The sequence below is a fragment of the Maniola hyperantus genome, chromosome 20 (genome assembly GCF_902806685.2).
Source record: "Maniola hyperantus chromosome 20, iAphHyp1.2, whole genome shotgun sequence".
Lineage (NCBI taxonomy): Eukaryota > Metazoa > Arthropoda > Insecta > Lepidoptera > Nymphalidae > Maniola > Maniola hyperantus.
Genome location: NC_048555.1, coordinates 2,779,892 through 2,799,962, shown reverse-complemented (window position 1 = coordinate 2,799,962; position 20,071 = coordinate 2,779,892). Strand labels below are relative to the sequence as shown.

Genomic DNA, 20,071 nt, shown 5'->3' with positions numbered 1-20,071 from the left:
TCGACCAAAGAGGTATGAATACTAACTTGTGCAACCCACTTTGTATTTTTATTAGTGGTCTGTTTAACGATAACCGAAACGTAACTTTAACCACCTGTCATGCTTGTAGACCTAGACCGGTCTTTTTTTTTTTTAAAGAATATTAGCCATGTTAAATGACTAATATTCCCCTTTCCTCTCCAATTAAGCGTCAGGCTTGTGCTAGGAGTAGGTACGACAATAGTGCAACGGGCGGGGTTTGAACCGTCGTCGGGGTTTTCAGTCCACTCCTATACCGGTTGAGCTATTGAGGCTCTAATCCTACTGAGTGTCTTAAGTCATGGCATATTGAGGCTCTAATAAACTGAGGGTCTTAAGTCATGGCAAAGAGATCAACCTGAATAGTAGACTGGCTATTGGCAAGATTTTCACTCAACATGTGATACACATCTTTTCATCCCTCCTCGATGAGAGAGATGTAAAAGATCCTACAGAACGCGGCAGAAAATATTGTACATCGACCTTTAGAAATAGATATCGGTTTCGTAGAGCGTTGTCACTGTCGTTGAGACTGACAAAACGTCACATAGGTATTGAGTGGCAGAGATAACGCTCTACAAAGCCGAAATCTCATTCTAAAGGTCGATCTACAATACTTCTTGCCGACTACTGTACTTATCCTAATCCTAATCACACTTACCTAGAGGCTATTATAAAGGCGAAAGTTTGGATGTCTGTTACTCCTTCACGCCACAATGACTGAACCAATTTGGCTGAAATTTAAAATGGAGATAGCTTATGACCCTGGATTACTCTTTATTCCGGGAAATCCAATAATTCCGGGATCTATGAAAACCTATATCCAAGTGGGCATCGTCTAGTTTTTATATAAAATCTGCCGCATGATTGTGGAAATGTGATAGTAGAAAGGCAGCCTTGCACTTAATCGTAATCCGTAAGAAACAAATCATATATTGGCCAAAACACATCAAACTTTTACGTCTTCCCCATAAAAGCGCAAACACACATGCAAAACAATAACCTGGCAAACAACCCGTTAAGGCCGCATAAATCTTTGGCGTTCTATCGCGGCTGGAAATAGCCGGAGAAGTTGAAACGTTCCGTATAAATTCTAAGAATATTGCCGCCATTCGATATCGGTATTTATGGCTGGTGCCACAGGGTAACCACCATTTTTAACATTAAAAAAAAAATCAAAAATTCAAATAATTTATTCAAAATAGGTAATAAATTACTCTTTTTGATTGTCAGTTGTTTTATGAAAAATGTACCACCTACTTTGTCAAAAAATTTGTATGTCAGGGTTTCCTGGCTGGATAATCTTGGCTTCTGTGTATTGTAAACACCTTGTCTTCGCATATTCATACAAATAAACTCTTTCATTTCATTTCATTCCCATGTAGCGACTAGCAAGGCTACTCTAAAGAACATCAATGACGAAAAATAAGTTTTTGAGAACTAATAAATTCCCAGAAGTGTTTATTTTATTTTATTCTGCTTTCAAGGAATATAATATAGGTGTATAAACATACCGGAAGTGAAGTTAAATATTATTCACGACGCGGACAGGCTTATCGAGAGTTTTACCTTTTATAATAACCTAACTGCAATGTTAACTTGATTAGGGCACAATTGCTATTGTAACCACTCAATCAAAATGGCGACCTAAACACAAAAAGCATTTAATAGTTGGTTGAGTCTCGCATCGGAACGAGACTAGCTTAAAAACCATCAACCACCCGTATTTATACAATCGACTCAAGATGGCTGCCTCGTAATAGATCACGCAACTTCCATTTCAAAAGGCGCCAAATGCAAATGCGATGTCATTTTGAATCCAATAATCAATGTTTTATGACTGTTGGTCTTAGGCGAACTTCGTGTGAGTGCAGAGCAATCTCATTTCGTTAAAATCGGTCAAATGGATGGGCCGTGAAAACTAGCAGACATACACCCTTTCGCATTTATAATATTAGTATGAAGTGTAAATACGAGCTGACAACCCTAGCTGTGACGTCATAGCACCTGATACCATCTCCCAATATATTGTTTAGCGTCTTATTGTCTCACTGCTATAATTTTCGTGAAATGGGTTCTGTATTACTCTTGTGGTGGAAATCATGGTTTTTGTTCCACAATGCATGGAAATTACATAATAGTTATCTCACTGATTCAAAAGCAAAACAAAATAGAAGTAAAGACTTCGAGAGTGATTTTGACGGTTCACTAATGAATGACAAAAAACGTATGACAAATTATCAGTTCACCAAAAACTTTTGAAAAACTAATCAAATCACAAACGTCGTATACCGCAAACATATCATTTTACAAAAGATCATTTGACAAATATTTTATTCACAAATGTTTTACTTTGCAAATTTGCTGAATGTTAAAATATCATTTAAAAATTTATTATTTCAAATTCGCGATTTTACAAAATAATAGATGATAAATTTATTATTTGATAAAATAACTAATTAACAAAAAATACACAAAAAGTCTGTTTTGCATACATATGCAAACCCCTATGCAACGCAGCAATAATATCATGGGGCTCCTTTTTTCTGGATGTGAAAAAAAAATAACCCACGAAGGAGATGGCGGGGTCTCAGACCGCCATCCTCTTCTAACCTAACCGTTCCGAGTCGGAGTGCCCCAAGTCCCGAGCTCGCTTCGCTCGCTCTTCATGGTGGGAGCGGGAGGGAGGAAAGAGACCCCCCACCATAGTGGTGGTCTCTTCTCGTCGACCGGGGAGCGGGGCTCCTTTTTTCTGGGTGGAAAGAGACCCCCCATTATAGTCAGCGGTCTCTCTTAAAAAAAAGTGCGATATATTGTTTTACTAATTAACACGATTAAAGAAATCAATTGTTTGTCAAATGATATTTTATGAAATAAAAATTTGTCTGGTAATTTGTTTTATCAAGTGAATTATTTGTAGAAACATAAGTTTTATAACGATCATAAAACGATTCATAATTTTTATTATAAAATTTAAAATTTGTTTGGGAAATGAAACTTTGTCATTTGTTTTTTGTCAATTGATCGGTCACCGATTTTGACTTGTGACTGTTTAGATTTTGGTACGTTTTGTGTCGTAGGTAGTTTTCTTCTTAATATATAAAAGGTGACTGACTGACTGACTGACTGACTGATCTATCAACGCACAGCTCAAACTACTGGACGGATCGGGCTGAAATTTGGCATGCAGATAGCTATTACGACGTAGCCCGTAAGCATCCGCTAAGAAAGGATTTTTGAAAATTCAACCCCTAAGGGGGTTTGAAATTTGTGTAGTCCACGCGGACGAAGTCGCGAGCATAAGCTAGTTATAATATATTACAGTAGGTACGCGGCAGAAAGTAATGTACATCGGACATCGGCCTTTAGAATGACATTTCGGCTTTGTAGAGTTTATCTCTGTCACTCATACCTACATATATGACGGTTTGTCGGTCTCAACGATAGAGACAACGCTCTACAAATCTGCTATCTCCTTCTAAAGGTCAATGTACATTACTTTCTGCCGCGTACTGTAGTCGATTGCGTTGATTATAATGGACGATCGAATACCTATAGTACGCGACAAATTGAGATGGCAATCCCATCAAAATCCCGGTGCGGGATAGCGCGGGTGACCTGTGGGTGTGCGGGGCGTCCCCCACCTCATCAACCTTGTTAGCCTGTCGCATACATATGGTCTGGCAGAGTTGGTCCATTTCTGAGCCATATTGCCATGTAATATTTAAAAAATAAACTGGCCAAGTGCGAGTCAGGCTCGCGCAATGAGGGTTCCATACTACTGTCGTATTTTTTCGACATTTTGCACGATAATTCAAAAACTATGATGCATAAAAATAAATAAAAATCTGTTTTAGAATGTACAGATGAAGACCTTTCATATGGATACCCCACTTGATATAGTCACTCACTTCGAAAGTTGAAAATACTAATTATTAGTTCATGACCACAATTTTTTTTTTGTGTGATCTAACCCTAAATTCACGGTTTTCAGATTTTTCCCCAAATGTCAGCTATAAGATCTACCTACCTGCCAAATTTCATGATTCTAGGTCAACGGGAAGTACCCTGTAGGTTTCTTGACAGACAGACAGACAGACAACAAAGTGATCCTATAAGGGTTCCGTTTTTCCTTTTGAGGTACGGAACCCTAAAAATATACATATAATTAAACTTGTACAAGTTCCTACTTTTGAATCGCCATGTCATGTCTTTGGAGTAGGTATGGTATAATATCATTGATTTATTTATATATTTTGCAGTATAAAGACTTATGGAAAGACAAGAAAACGTACGCAATAGACGAAGCACCGGAGAATGGTCCGAACAAAAACTTCGCGGGCATGCTCACAGCCAGCCTCCACAATGTCAAGCCGATGTTCCAAAAACCCCGCGGCCTATATCTTCTGCTTTTCTGTGTCATGAGCTTCTTCACTTTGCTATTGTGAGTACACATTTTGATATGTAGGTACGAGAAAGTATTCTCTTTATGGTTTATTAGAGTTGACTTGATGTGATTATATTATATTGACTACTTTTTAATTTTATTATTTCTTGGTTAATATATTACAGGTAGATAATTATTATGTGACATGTGATATTATATTATATTATGTGATATGTGACTGTTGAACATTATAATTCTAAAAAAAAAAGTTAAAAAAAATAGCTTATTAATAATAGATAATAAGAAAATAAATTTTGCATGCCCACTGTATGGCGGATTGTAGCTGTAAATAAACCACTGTAACACCATCATTGTACCTGCAATCGTGCAAATAAATGATTTGATTTGATTTGATATGCCCGCGACTTCGTCCGCGTGGACTACAGAGATTTCAAACCCCTATTTTACCCCTTTAGGGGTTAAATTTTTAAAAATCCTTTCTTAACGGATGCCTACGTCATAATAGCTATCTGCATGCCAAATTTCACCCCGATCCGTACAGTAGTTTGAGCTGTGCGTTGATAGATCAGTCCTTTTATATGTTTGTAGATATTGTTGTAGCCACAGAACAGAAAAAACAGGTTGTAGCTGTTAATGTGCGTTTTGAGCAATTTAATATCATTTGCTTTATCGTCAGTCAGTCAGTCAGTCACCTTTTCCTTTTATATATTTAGATTAATATTTTGTGTTTTTTAGGTTTCCCTACCTCAAAAGGGAAAAACCGGCCAAGTGCGTGGCGGGCCACGCGCAGTGTAGGGTTCCGTAGTCATACTCCTTACTTAGTTATGATAGTTTTCCTTTAATTTTTTTTATATATACCTTACTACTGCTGTGAATTTTTTCACGTTCCTATAGCCATTTGGCTGATAAAGGGCCACACTTGACTCTAATAAAAAAACCGGCCAAGTGTGAATCAGACTCGCGCACTGAGTGTTCCGTAGTACAATCGTTTTTTATCGACATTTTGCAACGATTTAAATCAAAAACTACTTACTAGATCTCGTTCAAACCCATTTTCGGTGGAAGTTTGCATGGTAATGTACATTATATTTTTTTAGTATTATCACTCTCTTATTTTAGAAGTTACAGGGGGACGGGGGGGGGGGGGGGGGGGACGGACGGACGGACAAATTTTACCACTTTAGAAGTGTCTCTCGCGAAAAAAATGATAGTAGAAACCTCAATATCATTTTTGAAGACCTATCCATAGATACCCCACCCCACACATATGGGTTTGACGAAAAAATTTTGAGTTTCTGATCTAAGTATGGGGAACCCCAAAATTTATTGTTTTTTTTCTATTTTTGTGTAAAAATCTTAATGCGGGTCACAGAATAAATACATCTACTTACCAAGGTTCAACACTTTTTTCCGAAACTATAAGAGATAGTTTCGGAAAAAAGTAGCTGTGTCATACACACAGACAGACAGACAGACATGACGAATCTATAAGGGTTCCGTCTTTTGCCATTCGGCTACAGAACCCTAATTAGCAGTTTAAAACATCATATTTTACAAGCGGATCTAGAAATCGAAAAATGATGTATTTTTAATGATTTTTTTTTGTTTTTGTTTTAAAAGGTCTTTTTAAAAATGATAACATTGAAGTAGCCGAAAAAATTCTGAAAAGCCTTGAAAAGGCTTCCTTCACCTTCTGAAAAGGTGTTCGTGTTTCAAGATTTATAGTTTTCATAACTTTTATTTCAGGTACAACGTAATAAGACTATGGTTTCCTCAACTGTCGACAATTGTAGAACATTACAGCAAAACAGACAGCCAAGATCTATGTGTCATGTTGGATTCTTACACTCACGACTTGGCCTTAATAAGCACCAACGATACAGTCACCGAGGCCTGTGTACCAGTACGTATGCAGTTTTTTTTTTCTTTTTTTTTAAATTATCCCCTTTCCTCTCCGACTAAGCGTATCATATTATACTATATCCCGCTCCTTCCTACTGGTATTCAACCGTTGAAACTAAGTAGTTCCTAAATGATTTTTAATACATCTCAAAATTTGTGGAACCGGCAGGATTCGAACCTGCATCTCCTGGGATCGCGCCCGACGCTCTGACCGCTAAGCCACGGTTCGCTTGCTGCCAGTGATGGTTCACTCAGTACTGAAGCGACTGTTAACGCCATCTAGATACTAGTAGCGACACTTTGCAGTTATTAAAAAATTATTTAGAAATTTCCTTGCAGTGTAGGTAAAAACCACACATTATCATGAAAAATTATAAATAAGTAGTTCCTGTATCTAAAAGGTAAATAAATGCGATTTCTTCTTAGATAACCTTCTATGGAATTTCACTACAACCTAGGTAACAAATATTTGAAAAGTTATCATGTACAGAACGCGGCAGAAAGATCGATACCTACATCGACCTTTAGAAGGAGATAGCGGATTTGCAGAGCATTGTCTCTGTCGTTGAGACCGACACAACGTCATATGAGTGACAGAGACAACGCTCTACAAAGTCGAAATGTCAAATAATGTAAAATAATGTAGTAATCAACCTCCTACGTTTGTATGAAGAAAGCACCGAACTGCGCCCCGAAAGGGGAAGTTACCAAAATAATTTATCGGATTTTCATTTTTTAAAGCTAATAACCATAAAGTTAATTTTTAGGTCTGTAACTTTAAAAACATAGGACTTTCATATTCCAACCACCATTTAACCCACTTAGGGGTGGAATTTCGAAAAATTCTTATACCTACTCTATACAAAGAACACACCCTCTAAATATCACGTATCTAGGACCAGCGATTTAGGCTGTGCGTTCATATATAAGTCAGTCAGAACTTTGAATGTTATATACACAGATTATTTAAGCAGCATATTTACCCCTCTTTCAGGTGGTGGGCAGTGCAACAACGTACATAAACAGTATGATACTAGGCAGTGTTTGTTTAGTACCAGTCATAATCAGTAGTGTGCTTGTAGTAAGAGTGGGGAAGAAGAACCTCTACATTGCATGCGGTCTCATCTCTGTGGGGGTGACCTTAGGACTTAGATGGGCGAGTTCGAAAGTAATCATGGTAGCTCTGTTTGCGTCAGACATAGCGATTGCTCAAATGATGGTGAATCTGAACCAATATCTGGTTGTGGAATTCTTCCCAACGACTATGAGATATGTTATTTTAGCACACTTGTACACATTGGCCCAAATACTCAGCTAATAAACTTGGCGTACGTGCCAGTGCTGGCTGCCTTGCCAACTTTTAAGAAAAAAAAGTCAATGGCAGCTTTAGCCTCGATAGCTCAACGGTTAAAAGAGCGGACTGAAAACTGAAAGGTTGCCGGTTCAAATGCCATCAGTTGCATTATTGTCGTGCCTACTACTAGTACAAGCTTTACGCTTATTTGGAGGGGAAATCACTTACCAACAGGTGAGATTATAGTCAAGGGCTAATTTGTAACTGAATAAAGAAAACCCTTAAGCAATTCAGGTGAATGTGACATGTCATAGTATTTAATAGTGAGTTAGTGACTATAATTAGTATTTTTTGTAGCAAATTACACATTTTATTTTGTAATTATTGGGTTCAGAGAAACAATCAAATACTCGTTACTCAAACACGGACACTACCCTACTGGTACGTCATGTCAAATGTTGGAATGGTTTCCAGTGATGGCTAATTATTATTTCATTCCATTATTATACCTTTTATACGTTGCTTTCAATTATTGATTTCAAAAGGCTAAACATGCACCTCATTCCCCCCTCTTTTTTCCACAACCGCACCGCGCGCCACCGTAAGCAATTTCACCCTCACCACCTGGGTGTCTGGTGCACTTCGACCGTCGATTGTGCCAGATCCTTCTTTCCACGCACATGTAAACTGTGGAATCAATCAACCCAGCGGCGGTGTTCCCACTAGATTACAACATGGGGTTATTCAAGGGGCGGACCAACAAATTCCTGAAAGCCTGGCAACGCATCGGCAGTTCCTCTGGTTGCTGCAAATGTTCATGGGCGGCGGTAGTCACATAACATCAGGTACTCCTGCTCGTTTGCTCGCTATCTCTATTAAAAAAAAAAACCTTGCAATATTCTCGTCTATTCATAAACTCTAAATATTCCTTTTTTATATCCCGAATCTCCTAATGTACACTTCTGTGTAAATTTGTTAGTACCTTACAAAAGCAGTCTAAGTACAGAAATCCTTCCAAGATATCTTTAAGGACGATTACCCCTTTTGACTAATAAAAAATGCCACAGGAGCAGAATATGAAACGCTTCGACCAGACAGACTGGTCTAGACAGAGCCTTTTGCTCTATGCTTTTGTACAAAGGAATAAAGGCTTATGCGCTTTGAACCACGATCGTGGTCTACTTTCAAACAATTTTTTACTTAAAACCTCAAGCTGAACTGATAAAGTCGCTTGTGAAGCTTTACTTAAAACATCAGCTACTTTTCATCTGAATCGAGTAAAACACAAGAAAGGAATCCCTTTGACGATTATATCATTTCTTTACACAATTCAGTAGAACAGTAGACATTTCGAGCTACTAATCAACTTAAATATATCATTCTTTCGTATCATGTTCCTTCCTTTTTTCGTCGGATACAATAAAATAATTGGGCAAAGACTGTTTTGTCGTGGCATTGAACGTTATGATAAAGGACTCCTGACTGACAGTCTGAAGCATATAAATTGCTGTATTAAATTATCGCCATTTTGGCGCCATATACCTACCTACCTACCTACCTACAGTGATGAAGACACCCGGAACGGAATTATACCTATACTAGCTTATGCTTGCGACTTCGTCCGCATGGACTACACAAATTTCAAACCCCTACTTCACCCCCTTATGGTCGGTTCACATTATTCCAGTAGCATTCCAGTCCAGCATTCCAGTCCAGTGCTGGAATGCTACTGGAACAATGTGAACCTGCACTGGAATGTACCCATTCCAGTGATCAATCCAGTCCAGTGACTGGAATGACGGTCTATTTTTCATTCCAGCTCGCCCATTCCAGCGCCACTGGAATAGTGTGAACGGCCAATCCAGTGCTTGATTACACGTTTTACAGTGAACACGCATTGTTGTTTTTTGTGGAGTTCTATAGCTAATTCCTAACAATGAAATTAACTGAAAACCAAACTCTTCTGTTTGTTTCTTTGTATAGAGAACATGTGTGTCTGTGGGATATCACTTCAGAATTTTATAAACACAAAGGCATGCGCCAATCCGCCCTGCAAAAAATTTGTGAGGGTATGCAAATAGAAGGTTTTACTGTAGAAGATGTAAAAAATAAAATAAAAAGTATGCGATCTACATACTACCTTGAACTGGACAAGATTAAAAAATCCTCCACTTCTGGTGCTAGTGGTGATGTTTACCAGCCGAAGATAAAATGGTTCGCCGAGTTCAATTCATTTATAAGAAATGCAATGGTGAAAAGAAAAGTACAGGTTTGTTTGTTAAGAAATTAAATTATTCAGAATTTATTAATGAAATTATATAATTCTAAGATTATTTAGAATGAATGATAAATTGAAATGAATTTTCGTCTACAACCAGTGACTATAAAATTTACAGTTACCTACTTTTTAAAAAATCATATTATTTTGCCACGGTACTTTCCCTTCGTTCACAAAATAATTAGTATACTGTGTTCTTTTCTCTCTTGCACTTAACGATGAATGGTTACTGCCTTGCTGTGTGATACTGTTTAAACCGCGTACGTCAGTTCTCCACATACCTTCAATCAAACTGTGGGTATCAATATCATCGCGGTCAACAGAACAAGTAGTTAGATAAGCGCTCGACTTTTTTCGTAACCAGTTGTGTAGAGAACAAGCTGCAAATACAATGTGATCCACAGTATCTATCTTTGTCGAAATAGCCTTTTCGAAAACTCGAAATCGGTTTGCTAATATTCCAAAAGCATTTTCGACAATGCGTCTGGCACGTGATAATCTGTAATTAAATATTTTTTCTTCAAAACTTAAATTGGGCCCAGGATATGGTTTCATCATGTATGTTTTTAATGGAAAGGCAGCATCAGCTACAATTACCCCTCCTTCTGGTATAAAGCCGCTAGTTTCCAATTGATTATAGATAGAACAGTTTTTGAAAATACCACCATCAGATGCACTTCCATTTGCTCCTACGTTGATATAGGTAAAGCAATAATCGTGGTCTACAAGTGCCATTAAAACAATGCTATTATCTTTTTTATAATTAAAATTCACACTTCCATACTCCTTGGAGCCCGTAATTTTAATATGTTTTCCATCAATCGCTCCGTAGCAAAGGGGAAAGTTCCACTTATTCCGAAATCCTTTCTCGATTTGTCCCCATTCGAGTGGCGTACTTGGTACCTGTAATAAAATAATAATTTTATTTTCAGGAAAATACAGAATCTCAATCTAGAGTGCGGGCTGATGACGATCCCTCCGCTTTTGCACCAGAAACTCCTACACCAGAAACTCCTACACCGGAAACTCCTACACCGGAAACTTCTGCACCGGAACCACGAAAGAAGAAGTCTAGATTAACAGAGTTATCTGCAATTGTCAAAAACATGAAGGAGATCAAAAATGACTTCTCCAACTCAGAAAGAGAGGAAGATGAATTTGATATCTTTGGAAAATACATTGCAACGCAATTAAGAAAACTTTCCACAGAACAGGCTATCCTAGGCCAAGAAGAAATACAAAAAGTGGTAACAAAATGTAGACTGAACGATTTGAGATTTAGTAATACGAGTTATTCTCACATACTACAAGCGCCTGGTCCAAGTTCTAATACATTTTCAATGAGTCCAGCATCTACTACAGACACCCAAGCCACTGATGATTCACTTAATTTATTGTGTGAAGATACAGAATACGCCAATATTATTATGAATGCTTTCAATCAAGCTTAAATGTGAAATAGTGTTAAGTATGAGGAAATTATAATAAAGAAAATTAGTTACCTTGATGTGATCTTTTAATGCCCTTTTTATTTCTTGACAAACTTCTGATATGATTTGCGATATAGATGATTTTGGCAACCGAAACAGATGACTGAGGCTTCTGTAACTATTTCCAGTAGATAAAAAGGATAGAGTGACTTCTAGTTTTAATTTTGCAGGTATGGCATCTCTTAATAATGTATCGTTACGTTGAATATTGTTTGAAATTAATGATAACAACTCCTCAAAATTTTCTGCTGTCATTCTCATTGCCAATCTATATTCATAGGCATCTTCTGATTTCAGCTGTTGCAAAAGCATTGTTGAGCCTCCTTTTACATTTCTTTCGCTTATCCAGTTTCTCACCCAAATCCGCTTTTTTCTTTTTAGTTCTTCTTCAACTACATCAGTTACTTCTTCTAACAGTAATAATTGAACAGTTTTAAAACAATTTCTAAACTCCTTTCTTGAAAGCATTGTCACTATAGTGTTACCGATCTAACAGCTTTTGAATGACTGGAATAATGTGGACGATATAATCCAGTCCAGCACTGGACTGGATTAACTCGCTGGATTACTGGACTGGAATAATGTGAACTGACCATTAGGGGTTGAATTTTCAAAAATCCTTTCTTAGCAGATGCCTACGTCATAATAGCTATCTGCGTGCCCAGCCCGATCCGTCTTGTAGTTTGATCTGTGCGTTGATAGATCCGTCAGTCAGTCAGTCAGTCACCTTTTCATTTTATAAATCTAGATTACAAGCTGATACGCCTGGCTTGACTCAGATGGAATTTTATGTACTTATGTGACGCGAATCCGAACACATCATAAATTTCTGATGTGCGTTGAAAGCTTAGAATTTATTTTGTCGATTAATTTTTCTACGTACCAATATTTTATAGCAATATATGGGAGCAATCAATCATCGCCGGCTACCTACTGGCACATAATAAGAAGGTATTAGGCCATAGTCCATCACAATGACCAAGGTGTTGATTGGCAGACTTCAACACCTCTGTGAACATTAGGTAGGTAGGTATGCAAAACTTTGAGGCATACATTTTTCAGATGTTTCTTTTTCACCGATAATGCATATGAATGTCAAATTGCTCAAAAAGCACATAAATTACAACAATATGGGAAACTAGCTGATGCCCGCGACTTCGTCCGCGTGGATTTAGGTTTTTTTAATCCCGTGGGAACTCTTTAATTTTTCGGGATAAAAAGTGGCCTATGTTCTTCCCCGGGATATAAGCTAACGCTGTACCAAATTTCATCAACATCGGTTAAACGGTTGGGCCGTGAAAAGCTAGCAGACAGACAGACACACTTTCGCATTTATAATATTAGTATGGATCAATTAATTAACACGTAGGTATTTCCAGTATGAAACATAGCTGCTATTATTACTCGTTTACCTAACTATTTATTAAACGCTAATTTTAATACCTAATTAATCACGATAGCAATCACTTGTATACCATTTACAGCAATAAATAACACCAAAAGGAAAATATCTTACTTTGCATCAAATTTGCATAAAGAATGTTGTAATAGTTTTGCAAAGCGTAGTAGGAAAGTGCCTGTATTACAAAACTTGTGATTGAAACATTGCGATCATCGCTTAGAGCTATATAGTAAACTAGCTGATGCCCGCGAGTTCGTTCGCGTAAATTAGAGTTTTAAGAACTCTTTGTTTTTCCGGGATAAAAAGTAGCCTATATCACTTTCCAGATTTTTAACTATACCCATGAAAAAAATCCAATCCGTTGCGACGTGATGAAGGACAATGATTCACTACTGAGCATGGGTCTCCTCTCAGAATGAAAAGGGTTTGACCAATGATAGTCTACCACGCTTGGCAAATGCGGATTGGCAGACTACGCACATTTGAGAACATTATGGAGAACTCTCAGGCATGCATGATGCAGGTTTCCTCACGATGTTTTCCTTCACCGTTAAAGCAAGTGATATTTAATTAAAAATGGCGCCATGGAGTCCTAGTGCAAAAAAAATTACGAGACATGTTAGCCTCATCTGATGACAGAAGGGCTGGCTCATTTTTTGCGCAACGGATCAGCCTGGCTGTCCAGCGCGGAAATTCAGCCAGTATTCTTGGCACCATTCCACGCGGGCATGATTTGTATAGTAATTAGATTGTAATATTTTCAATAAAAAAAAATAAAAAAAAAATATGTTCATAATTATTATAACTTAAACTTACTTAAAATTAGAGGTGCTGCCCGGGATCAAACTCCCGGCCTCCCGACTACTAGGCTGAAGTCTTTCAAATTCAAGTTTCTTGTCTTTTTCCCCTTTTTCTTAATATGGGTAAACAGTGGGGATGTTACAAAAACAAAAAAGGTAGGTACAGACAGTGGCGTGCACAGGGTTTGAAGCCAGGGTAGGCATTAGTTAGGTAGGAACCTGTTTACTGGCAGGTCATAATGTAAAATTTGCATTAAGCTATTACAACTGGGGTAAGCAGTGCATTTATGCCTCTATGACCTGCACGCCACTGGGTACAGCCAAATTCTGCCTATTACGACTAGGCTATCATAGCTAGTTTAAATAATAAAGTACTATAATAAATAGTAGGGGTTGAAAAGGGGTATGAAAATTTGCGTTTCATATTAAGACTGTTTCAGATTTATGATACATCGCCGCAATATGTTATAAACAAAGCATGTTTATTGCGAGCTAATTTTATTACGTGATTAATCACGATAGCTATCGCGCTCGACTTTTGCAGGAGTAAATAACGTGGAAAGGAACATCTAAGTTTGTTTATGAAAATATTTCATCATCATCATCAACCTCACTACAGTACCCGTAGTACAAGATTTTACGTCTCACCAAACGAAACCAAATTCGAGAGTCGAAATACTTCCGCGTTACAGTAAAATGGAGCTAAACAGCCTTGAATTGAAGTCAAATATTCAATGCCACTGATTTTAATTTCGCAATGTTTCCGCTTGGAGCGCTGGCTGTAGAAGTGAAGACAAACTTGAGCTTTAAAACAAGGCATTTAAGATCCAGTTTACTGTAACGCGGAAGTATTTCGACTCTCGAATTTGGTTTGGTTTGGCGAGACGTAAAATCTTGTACTACGGGTACAGAGCACTGGTCTCCACTCAGAGTGAGAAGGGTTTTGGCCATAGTCTCTACCACGCTGGCCATGTGCGGATTGGTAGACTTCACACACCTTTGAGAACATTATGGAGACTCTCAGGCATGCAGGTTTTCTCACGATGTTTTCCTTCACCGTTAAAGCAAGTGAGATATTTAATTACTTAAAACGCACATACAACTCCAAAAAGTTAGAGGTGCGTGCCTGGTATCGAACCCCCGACCTCCAATTAGAAGGCGGACGTCCTAACCACTAGGCTATCACAACTTTCAACATGAAAATATTTACTTATAATTTAATGTTGTTTAATATTAGCTAACTGCGTTAAACAAAAGATATCTTGTCTATGAATCTGTAAGTCAATGTAATTGTGTTCAATATAATAGGTAATAATTATTATTGTGTCCACTTCTTACTGCATTCTAATTCCCAACGAATTACTTATTTACTTACTTAAAGTTTGTTTCCTTAATTATTTTATTTACAACTAGCTTATGCTCGCGACTACACAAATTTCAAACCCCTTTTCACACCCTTAGGGGTGGAATTTTCAAAAATCCTTTCTTAGCGGACGCTTACGTCATAATAGCTATCTATCTGCGGTGCCATATTTCAGCCCGATCCGTCCAATAAAAATAAAATAAAAATAAAAATCGTTTAGTTATATAGTTTGAGCTGTGCGTTGATAGATCAGTCAGTCAGTCAGTCACCTTTTCCTTTTATGTATTTAGATAATATTGTATACATATTAGATATTATAATTTGATAAATTAAAAGGTGCATGTTTGTTTGTCACCTGTCAATTTGATAACACTTGTTGTTAATTAAATTACTCCTAGAAACATTACCCCAAACGAAAAATTATTTTAGTACTTACCACGACAAAACAAAACTGTACGCAAAGTCGCGGTTAAAACTCAAAGCTTTATGAAGTTGCAAAAAAAAGTAAAATAAGATTGGGGAGTCTTGTAAAACTAAAATGAGTTTGAAAAAAACTCTTGATGAGCTTTGATGTGTCTTTAGCTCTAAAAATAAGACTCAGCTTTTAAAAACGTGAAGATCGAGCAAGTGATTGAGATAAAAACTCCATTTCAAAAGCTGACATCGTCGCCTCGACTTTGCCGGGCCCTATTTGAGAATGTCACAGTAACTTCACGGTCGAGGGCATCTTCGCATTATTAAAATTAGACAAGCAAAAAGGTGTCTCATTTTCTAAGACAATATATACCAGAGATGAGTCTTAATGCTACTTTGAAATCATTTTCATTTGGTGAAATTATTATTTTTTCTTCTCCTATTTCACATGCTATTTTTCACGGAAAATGTTTTTTTACATTATTGCACTTAAAATTCATGTCAAAGTCAAAGTTAAATGATTTATTCAAAATAGGTAATAAACTCTTTTTGATAATCAGATGTTGGATTTGTAAGATATAGTGGTAATAATTATAACGCAAACTTAAAACTAAAGCTACGAGGGTTCCAAACGCGCCCAGGTCTGAGAAGAGCCCACATTACTAATATAGCTACGGCCGTAGACTGGGAGGCCAGACCAGACCAGAGACAATTTAGAAATCCATACTTCCATACTAATATCTGTGTCTGTCTGTTGAAGGGAACAGATGAATCGATCAACATACAAACAACATTCATACTATCTTCATAGACAACTAAACGTGTAACCTTCTCGTATTTAGGTAAAAAGGTTTCTGTGAATTGTCGACAGCAAAAAGGGGGCGTATAACAAAGCATAGAAATTTATATGTTACAAGAGAGCGTCTAAGATAATTATATTGTAGCATCGCCACATAAGTCACGGCTAACCAAGACATTAGATGCAGTGTAACTATAAATGTCTTCGCACATTACACAGACGACGTCAGTCCAACACTATCCCAACTCAAACTTTCGGTTTGGACTAGACTAGGTCACCAGCGGACAACATGGCGTCAATGAATAGGCATGGCGTCTTTTTCACCATTTGATATTTTTAAAGGGATTTTATAGGTGAACTACCTATATGCCAGCCCCATCGTTACAAACTTAATTTAAAAAAAACTATAGTTAAATGTAAAACTATAACAATTTGAGAAAATCACTAACAATTTCGTACACTTTCACCGCCGAAATGCTCAAAGGTTTACTTAAAATACAGTTGAAAATACCAATATTCATAAAATCTAAATTTATTTAACACGTTAGTGTTTCTCTCAACTTGTGATTAGGGTTTCGTTAACGAGTAGGATATTATTTATTCACTCGGCATAAACTAGGTGTCTAGGTATCAGACATGCCAGTGCTGCCAGTCGTAAGCGCGTTGTAGGCAGCGCATATTCAACGAATGGCAAACGGGTCGAAGTTGGCTATAAGTGTACGACGCGTAGACCACGCGTGGAACACGCACACTTTGTAATTAAATGTTGAAAATTCCACGCGATATAAAGCTCACATTTCCATGCCTTACGGAGTTGGCATCTAACCTGTGTGATGTGCGAAGACCTTTAATGTGTGTGTGTCATCTTAATGGGTCGGCAGAATAGGAGCCTAGAGGAATATTAAACTAGATACCAACTAGTTCCTATGAATCCAGAGTCGCATTGCAACTACAAGATGGGAGAATTTAGTGGATGCTAAGTATTTCATCGAGATTGTTACTTGCAGACTATTGCAAGTAGGTCCTTTAATGTAGGTTTAACATCGTTACGAAAAGTAATACTTAGAGAGTTTTGTCTTCTTGAAAGTTTCTCAGCGTATTGTTTATGCTTTGTACGAAAATGATTCCTCCTTCAATTTTCTACTATAGTATAGCAAAGCATCGTCAAAATCTGCACGAAAATTCGAAATTCCATGAGCACGCACGAAGCGTTCTGATTCTCCTCGTTTAGTGATTTGATCCGCTAGAATATGGAACTCTGGTACTGAAAATGTTCATGGACGGTGGTAATCACTTAACATCAGATGACCCGCCTGCTCGTTTGCTCGCCATTTCTATTTAAAAAAAAAAAACGCCTTTTCGGCATCAGATTTCCCCTACACTTTTCATATACGTAGGTACCAAGCAGCTAAGCGCTAGCCTATAAATTAAAAAAAAGTGCCCTTGTTGCGCAAAGCAACATACGAGTATATACGTATACTAGCATATTATGGTCGCGACTTCATCCGCGTGGAGATTGTTTTTTCAAAAATCCTTTCTTAGCGGATGCCTACGTCATAATAGCTATCTGCCAGCTCGATTCATCCAGTGGTTTGAGCTGTGCGTTAATAGATTAGTCAGTCAGTCAGTCAGTTAGTTTTTCATTTTTTTGAACTGGTTTGCTTTTGTAAGGGAACAAAAAGTCATTTGTTATTTTTTTTCAGATCTCTGGCACTTGGAATGGTAATGATGTGGGGTAGAATCGGCAGCCTAGTGGGAAACGTACTGTTTCCAATACTATTGGATATGGGGTGTGTTGTACCCTTCTACACTTTAGCTGGGACGATGATAGGTAAGTTACTTTTTCACGCGATGATAGGTGAGTAGTCATTGGTCATAGAAATTAGTCAAAATAATGAGTTTGACGTGAGCTACTTACAAATTAGTCATTATTTTGACTAATTTCTTAAACTGTACACTTTCAAGTAAAGATTTTAATATAAACCTGTGAAGATGATATTGCTAGGGGCGAAATTTGAATGCCATAAGTCTACTTTGTCGCATTAGTTTACAAATTGTGAAAAACTAAATTAAATTTCAATTTCGCGGGCAGACCCGTGTCTTGGGCCAGTAAGCTAAGCAGTGAAAAATCTCTTTTTTTCGTTTCAGGTATTACTTTGTTAAGTTTTGTTATACCAGTAAAGAAGAATTAATTATAAGTACTTAGTATTATTCTGTGTTCTTGTAAATATTGGTAGGTAACTTTAGTTTTTTTATTGTATAAAACAACGTAAGTAACAAAAACGTTTCATTTTTATTTTTTCCAACTTTAACCAACCAACCAACGATTTACCTAACTGCTCGAGCAGCAGACCCCGCAGAATTGCTCCGTCCAGACATCTCCATCAACTCCGTTAACCTACTGTATTTATAGACTGTGACACTGGTCAACATCCTCTCAATTCCAACTATTCAGTAAGTTAAGATGGATACAGATTAAGCATTTCAAACTCGAACTTGTAAACTTGTTCTGTATTTAGAGTCAAAGGCAAAGTTAGAGTCAGCTGAATTCAGCTTTGATAAATAAGTAAGCTCAGACGACTGTCGAGCTCAGGTACACCGAACAAAATGTCATGTTACACTAAAATCCCTTGGATTTTAACCCCTATTTTAGGGAGCTTAAGATCTAATATAATTTCTTCTTTTTCGCAATGCGAGTTGGGATAGTGTATCGGGGTCACCGAGATCCAATTTCTTTGAGGATATAGTTTCAAGTTTATTGTTTCAAAGTGCCTGGGCGAATGAGAACTTTAGTTTCTTTTAATGAAATTGCTTGTACATGCAAAAGGCTTACGCTTAACTTGTCCACTTTATTTCTCTTGGCATTTTGTTTCTTTAATTTTTAAACATCGTCGTCGAACTAAGTTTGTGAACTAATTTAAGTAAGTATAGAATTCATTATTATAATTTTATATAGGTACATTTTTAGATTTTTTCTTGCTTTGTGTAAAATACCGTACCTATTAAGAATAGCTTAGACTATACATTGAAACGAATGAGAATAAAGAGATTTCACCATTCCGTCTCTTTAAACAGAATTCCCTCGGAAATGTTACCCAAATTACGCAATCCTGAAACTGAAGTATTTTTGCCTTCCAAGACATTTAAGGAGATCCAAGGGAACTTGGGCCCTCAATTAACATAAAAGCTTTTCTTTTTCATTAACCTAATGATTGTTTTGTTAAATCTTCGTGAATGTTTGTCAGTTTAGGACGAAGTTGACATAAAATTTGGAAAGTTCAGGACTAAATTACAATTTTCTTTAATAGAAATTGTAGACAACAGATTGGGTAGGTATTTCTCGACATGGGAACTGATTGTTAGAGCCTGAATAGAAGCAGACGTTATGATGTTGTTAACACATTCTACCCCTTTAGTATTTTTTGCATAAGTACGACTACATTTAGTAGAACTGTACCTATGCGGAAAACTCCGTAGGTAATTTACGACTTACCAGCAGGTGAGATCGCAGTCAATGGCTAACTTGTATCGGGATAGAAGAAGGGTCCATATAATACTAAAACATGTGGTGACCTTCACTTAAAAGGAGCTGAAAATAACTATAAGTCTATTCAACTGAATAGAAATCCTCTTAAGACTCTGGGAAGTCTGAAAGCACATCGAAGTTTTAATCGATTTGTCGTTTGCCCGAACCCAAACTAAATGATAAGAGGTAGCAAGTTCACTAATGAACTTTGGGAATTAAATTTGAAAGCGGGTAAAACTTGTCATACTTCTAAGTTTTCAAAGAAAAGCAGACTGACTGACTATCATAGCTCAAATTACTGGATGGATCGGGCTGAAAGGTATGCATATGGCTATAATGACGCGTAGACATCCGCTAAGAAAGGATGTTTGAAAATT

The 20,071-nt window shown here is 37.2% G+C and overlaps 2 protein-coding genes and 1 long non-coding RNA gene across 5 annotated transcripts in view; 1 reads left to right on the top strand and 2 right to left on the bottom strand.

Moving 5' to 3' along the window:
* LOC117991782 (synaptic vesicle glycoprotein 2B-like) overlaps nucleotides 1–18,451 on the top strand; it is a 47,065-nt gene extending 28,614 nt beyond the window's left edge. For both annotated transcript variants that reach the window (XM_069505512.1, XM_069505513.1), the window contains 5 exons: nucleotides 4,281–4,462; nucleotides 6,173–6,329; nucleotides 7,323–7,599; nucleotides 17,874–17,999; nucleotides 18,317–18,451. In XM_069505512.1, coding sequence (XP_069361613.1) covers nucleotides 4,281–4,462; nucleotides 6,173–6,329; nucleotides 7,323–7,599; nucleotides 17,874–17,999; nucleotides 18,317–18,360 — 786 coding nt within the window. In that variant the 3' untranslated portion in view covers nucleotides 18,361–18,451. The remainder of the gene's footprint in view (nucleotides 1–4,280; nucleotides 4,463–6,172; nucleotides 6,330–7,322; nucleotides 7,600–17,873; nucleotides 18,000–18,316) is intronic.
* LOC117991784 (zwei Ig domain protein zig-8-like) overlaps nucleotides 1–20,071 on the bottom strand; it is a 282,813-nt gene that overhangs the window by 212,796 nt on the left and 49,946 nt on the right. The gene's annotated exons all lie outside the window — the stretch shown is intronic.
* LOC117991783 (uncharacterized) lies at nucleotides 9,658–11,542 on the bottom strand. 2 transcript variants are annotated; one of them, XR_011237931.1, is made up of 3 exons: nucleotides 11,403–11,542; nucleotides 10,027–10,803; nucleotides 9,658–9,672 (listed from the first exon to the last, which is right to left on the bottom strand). It is a non-coding gene; the product is annotated as an uncharacterized lncRNA (long non-coding RNA). The 2 variants fall into 2 exon arrangements; XR_011237930.1 differs by lacking the exon at nucleotides 9,658–9,672 and having other exon boundaries at nucleotides 9,893–10,803.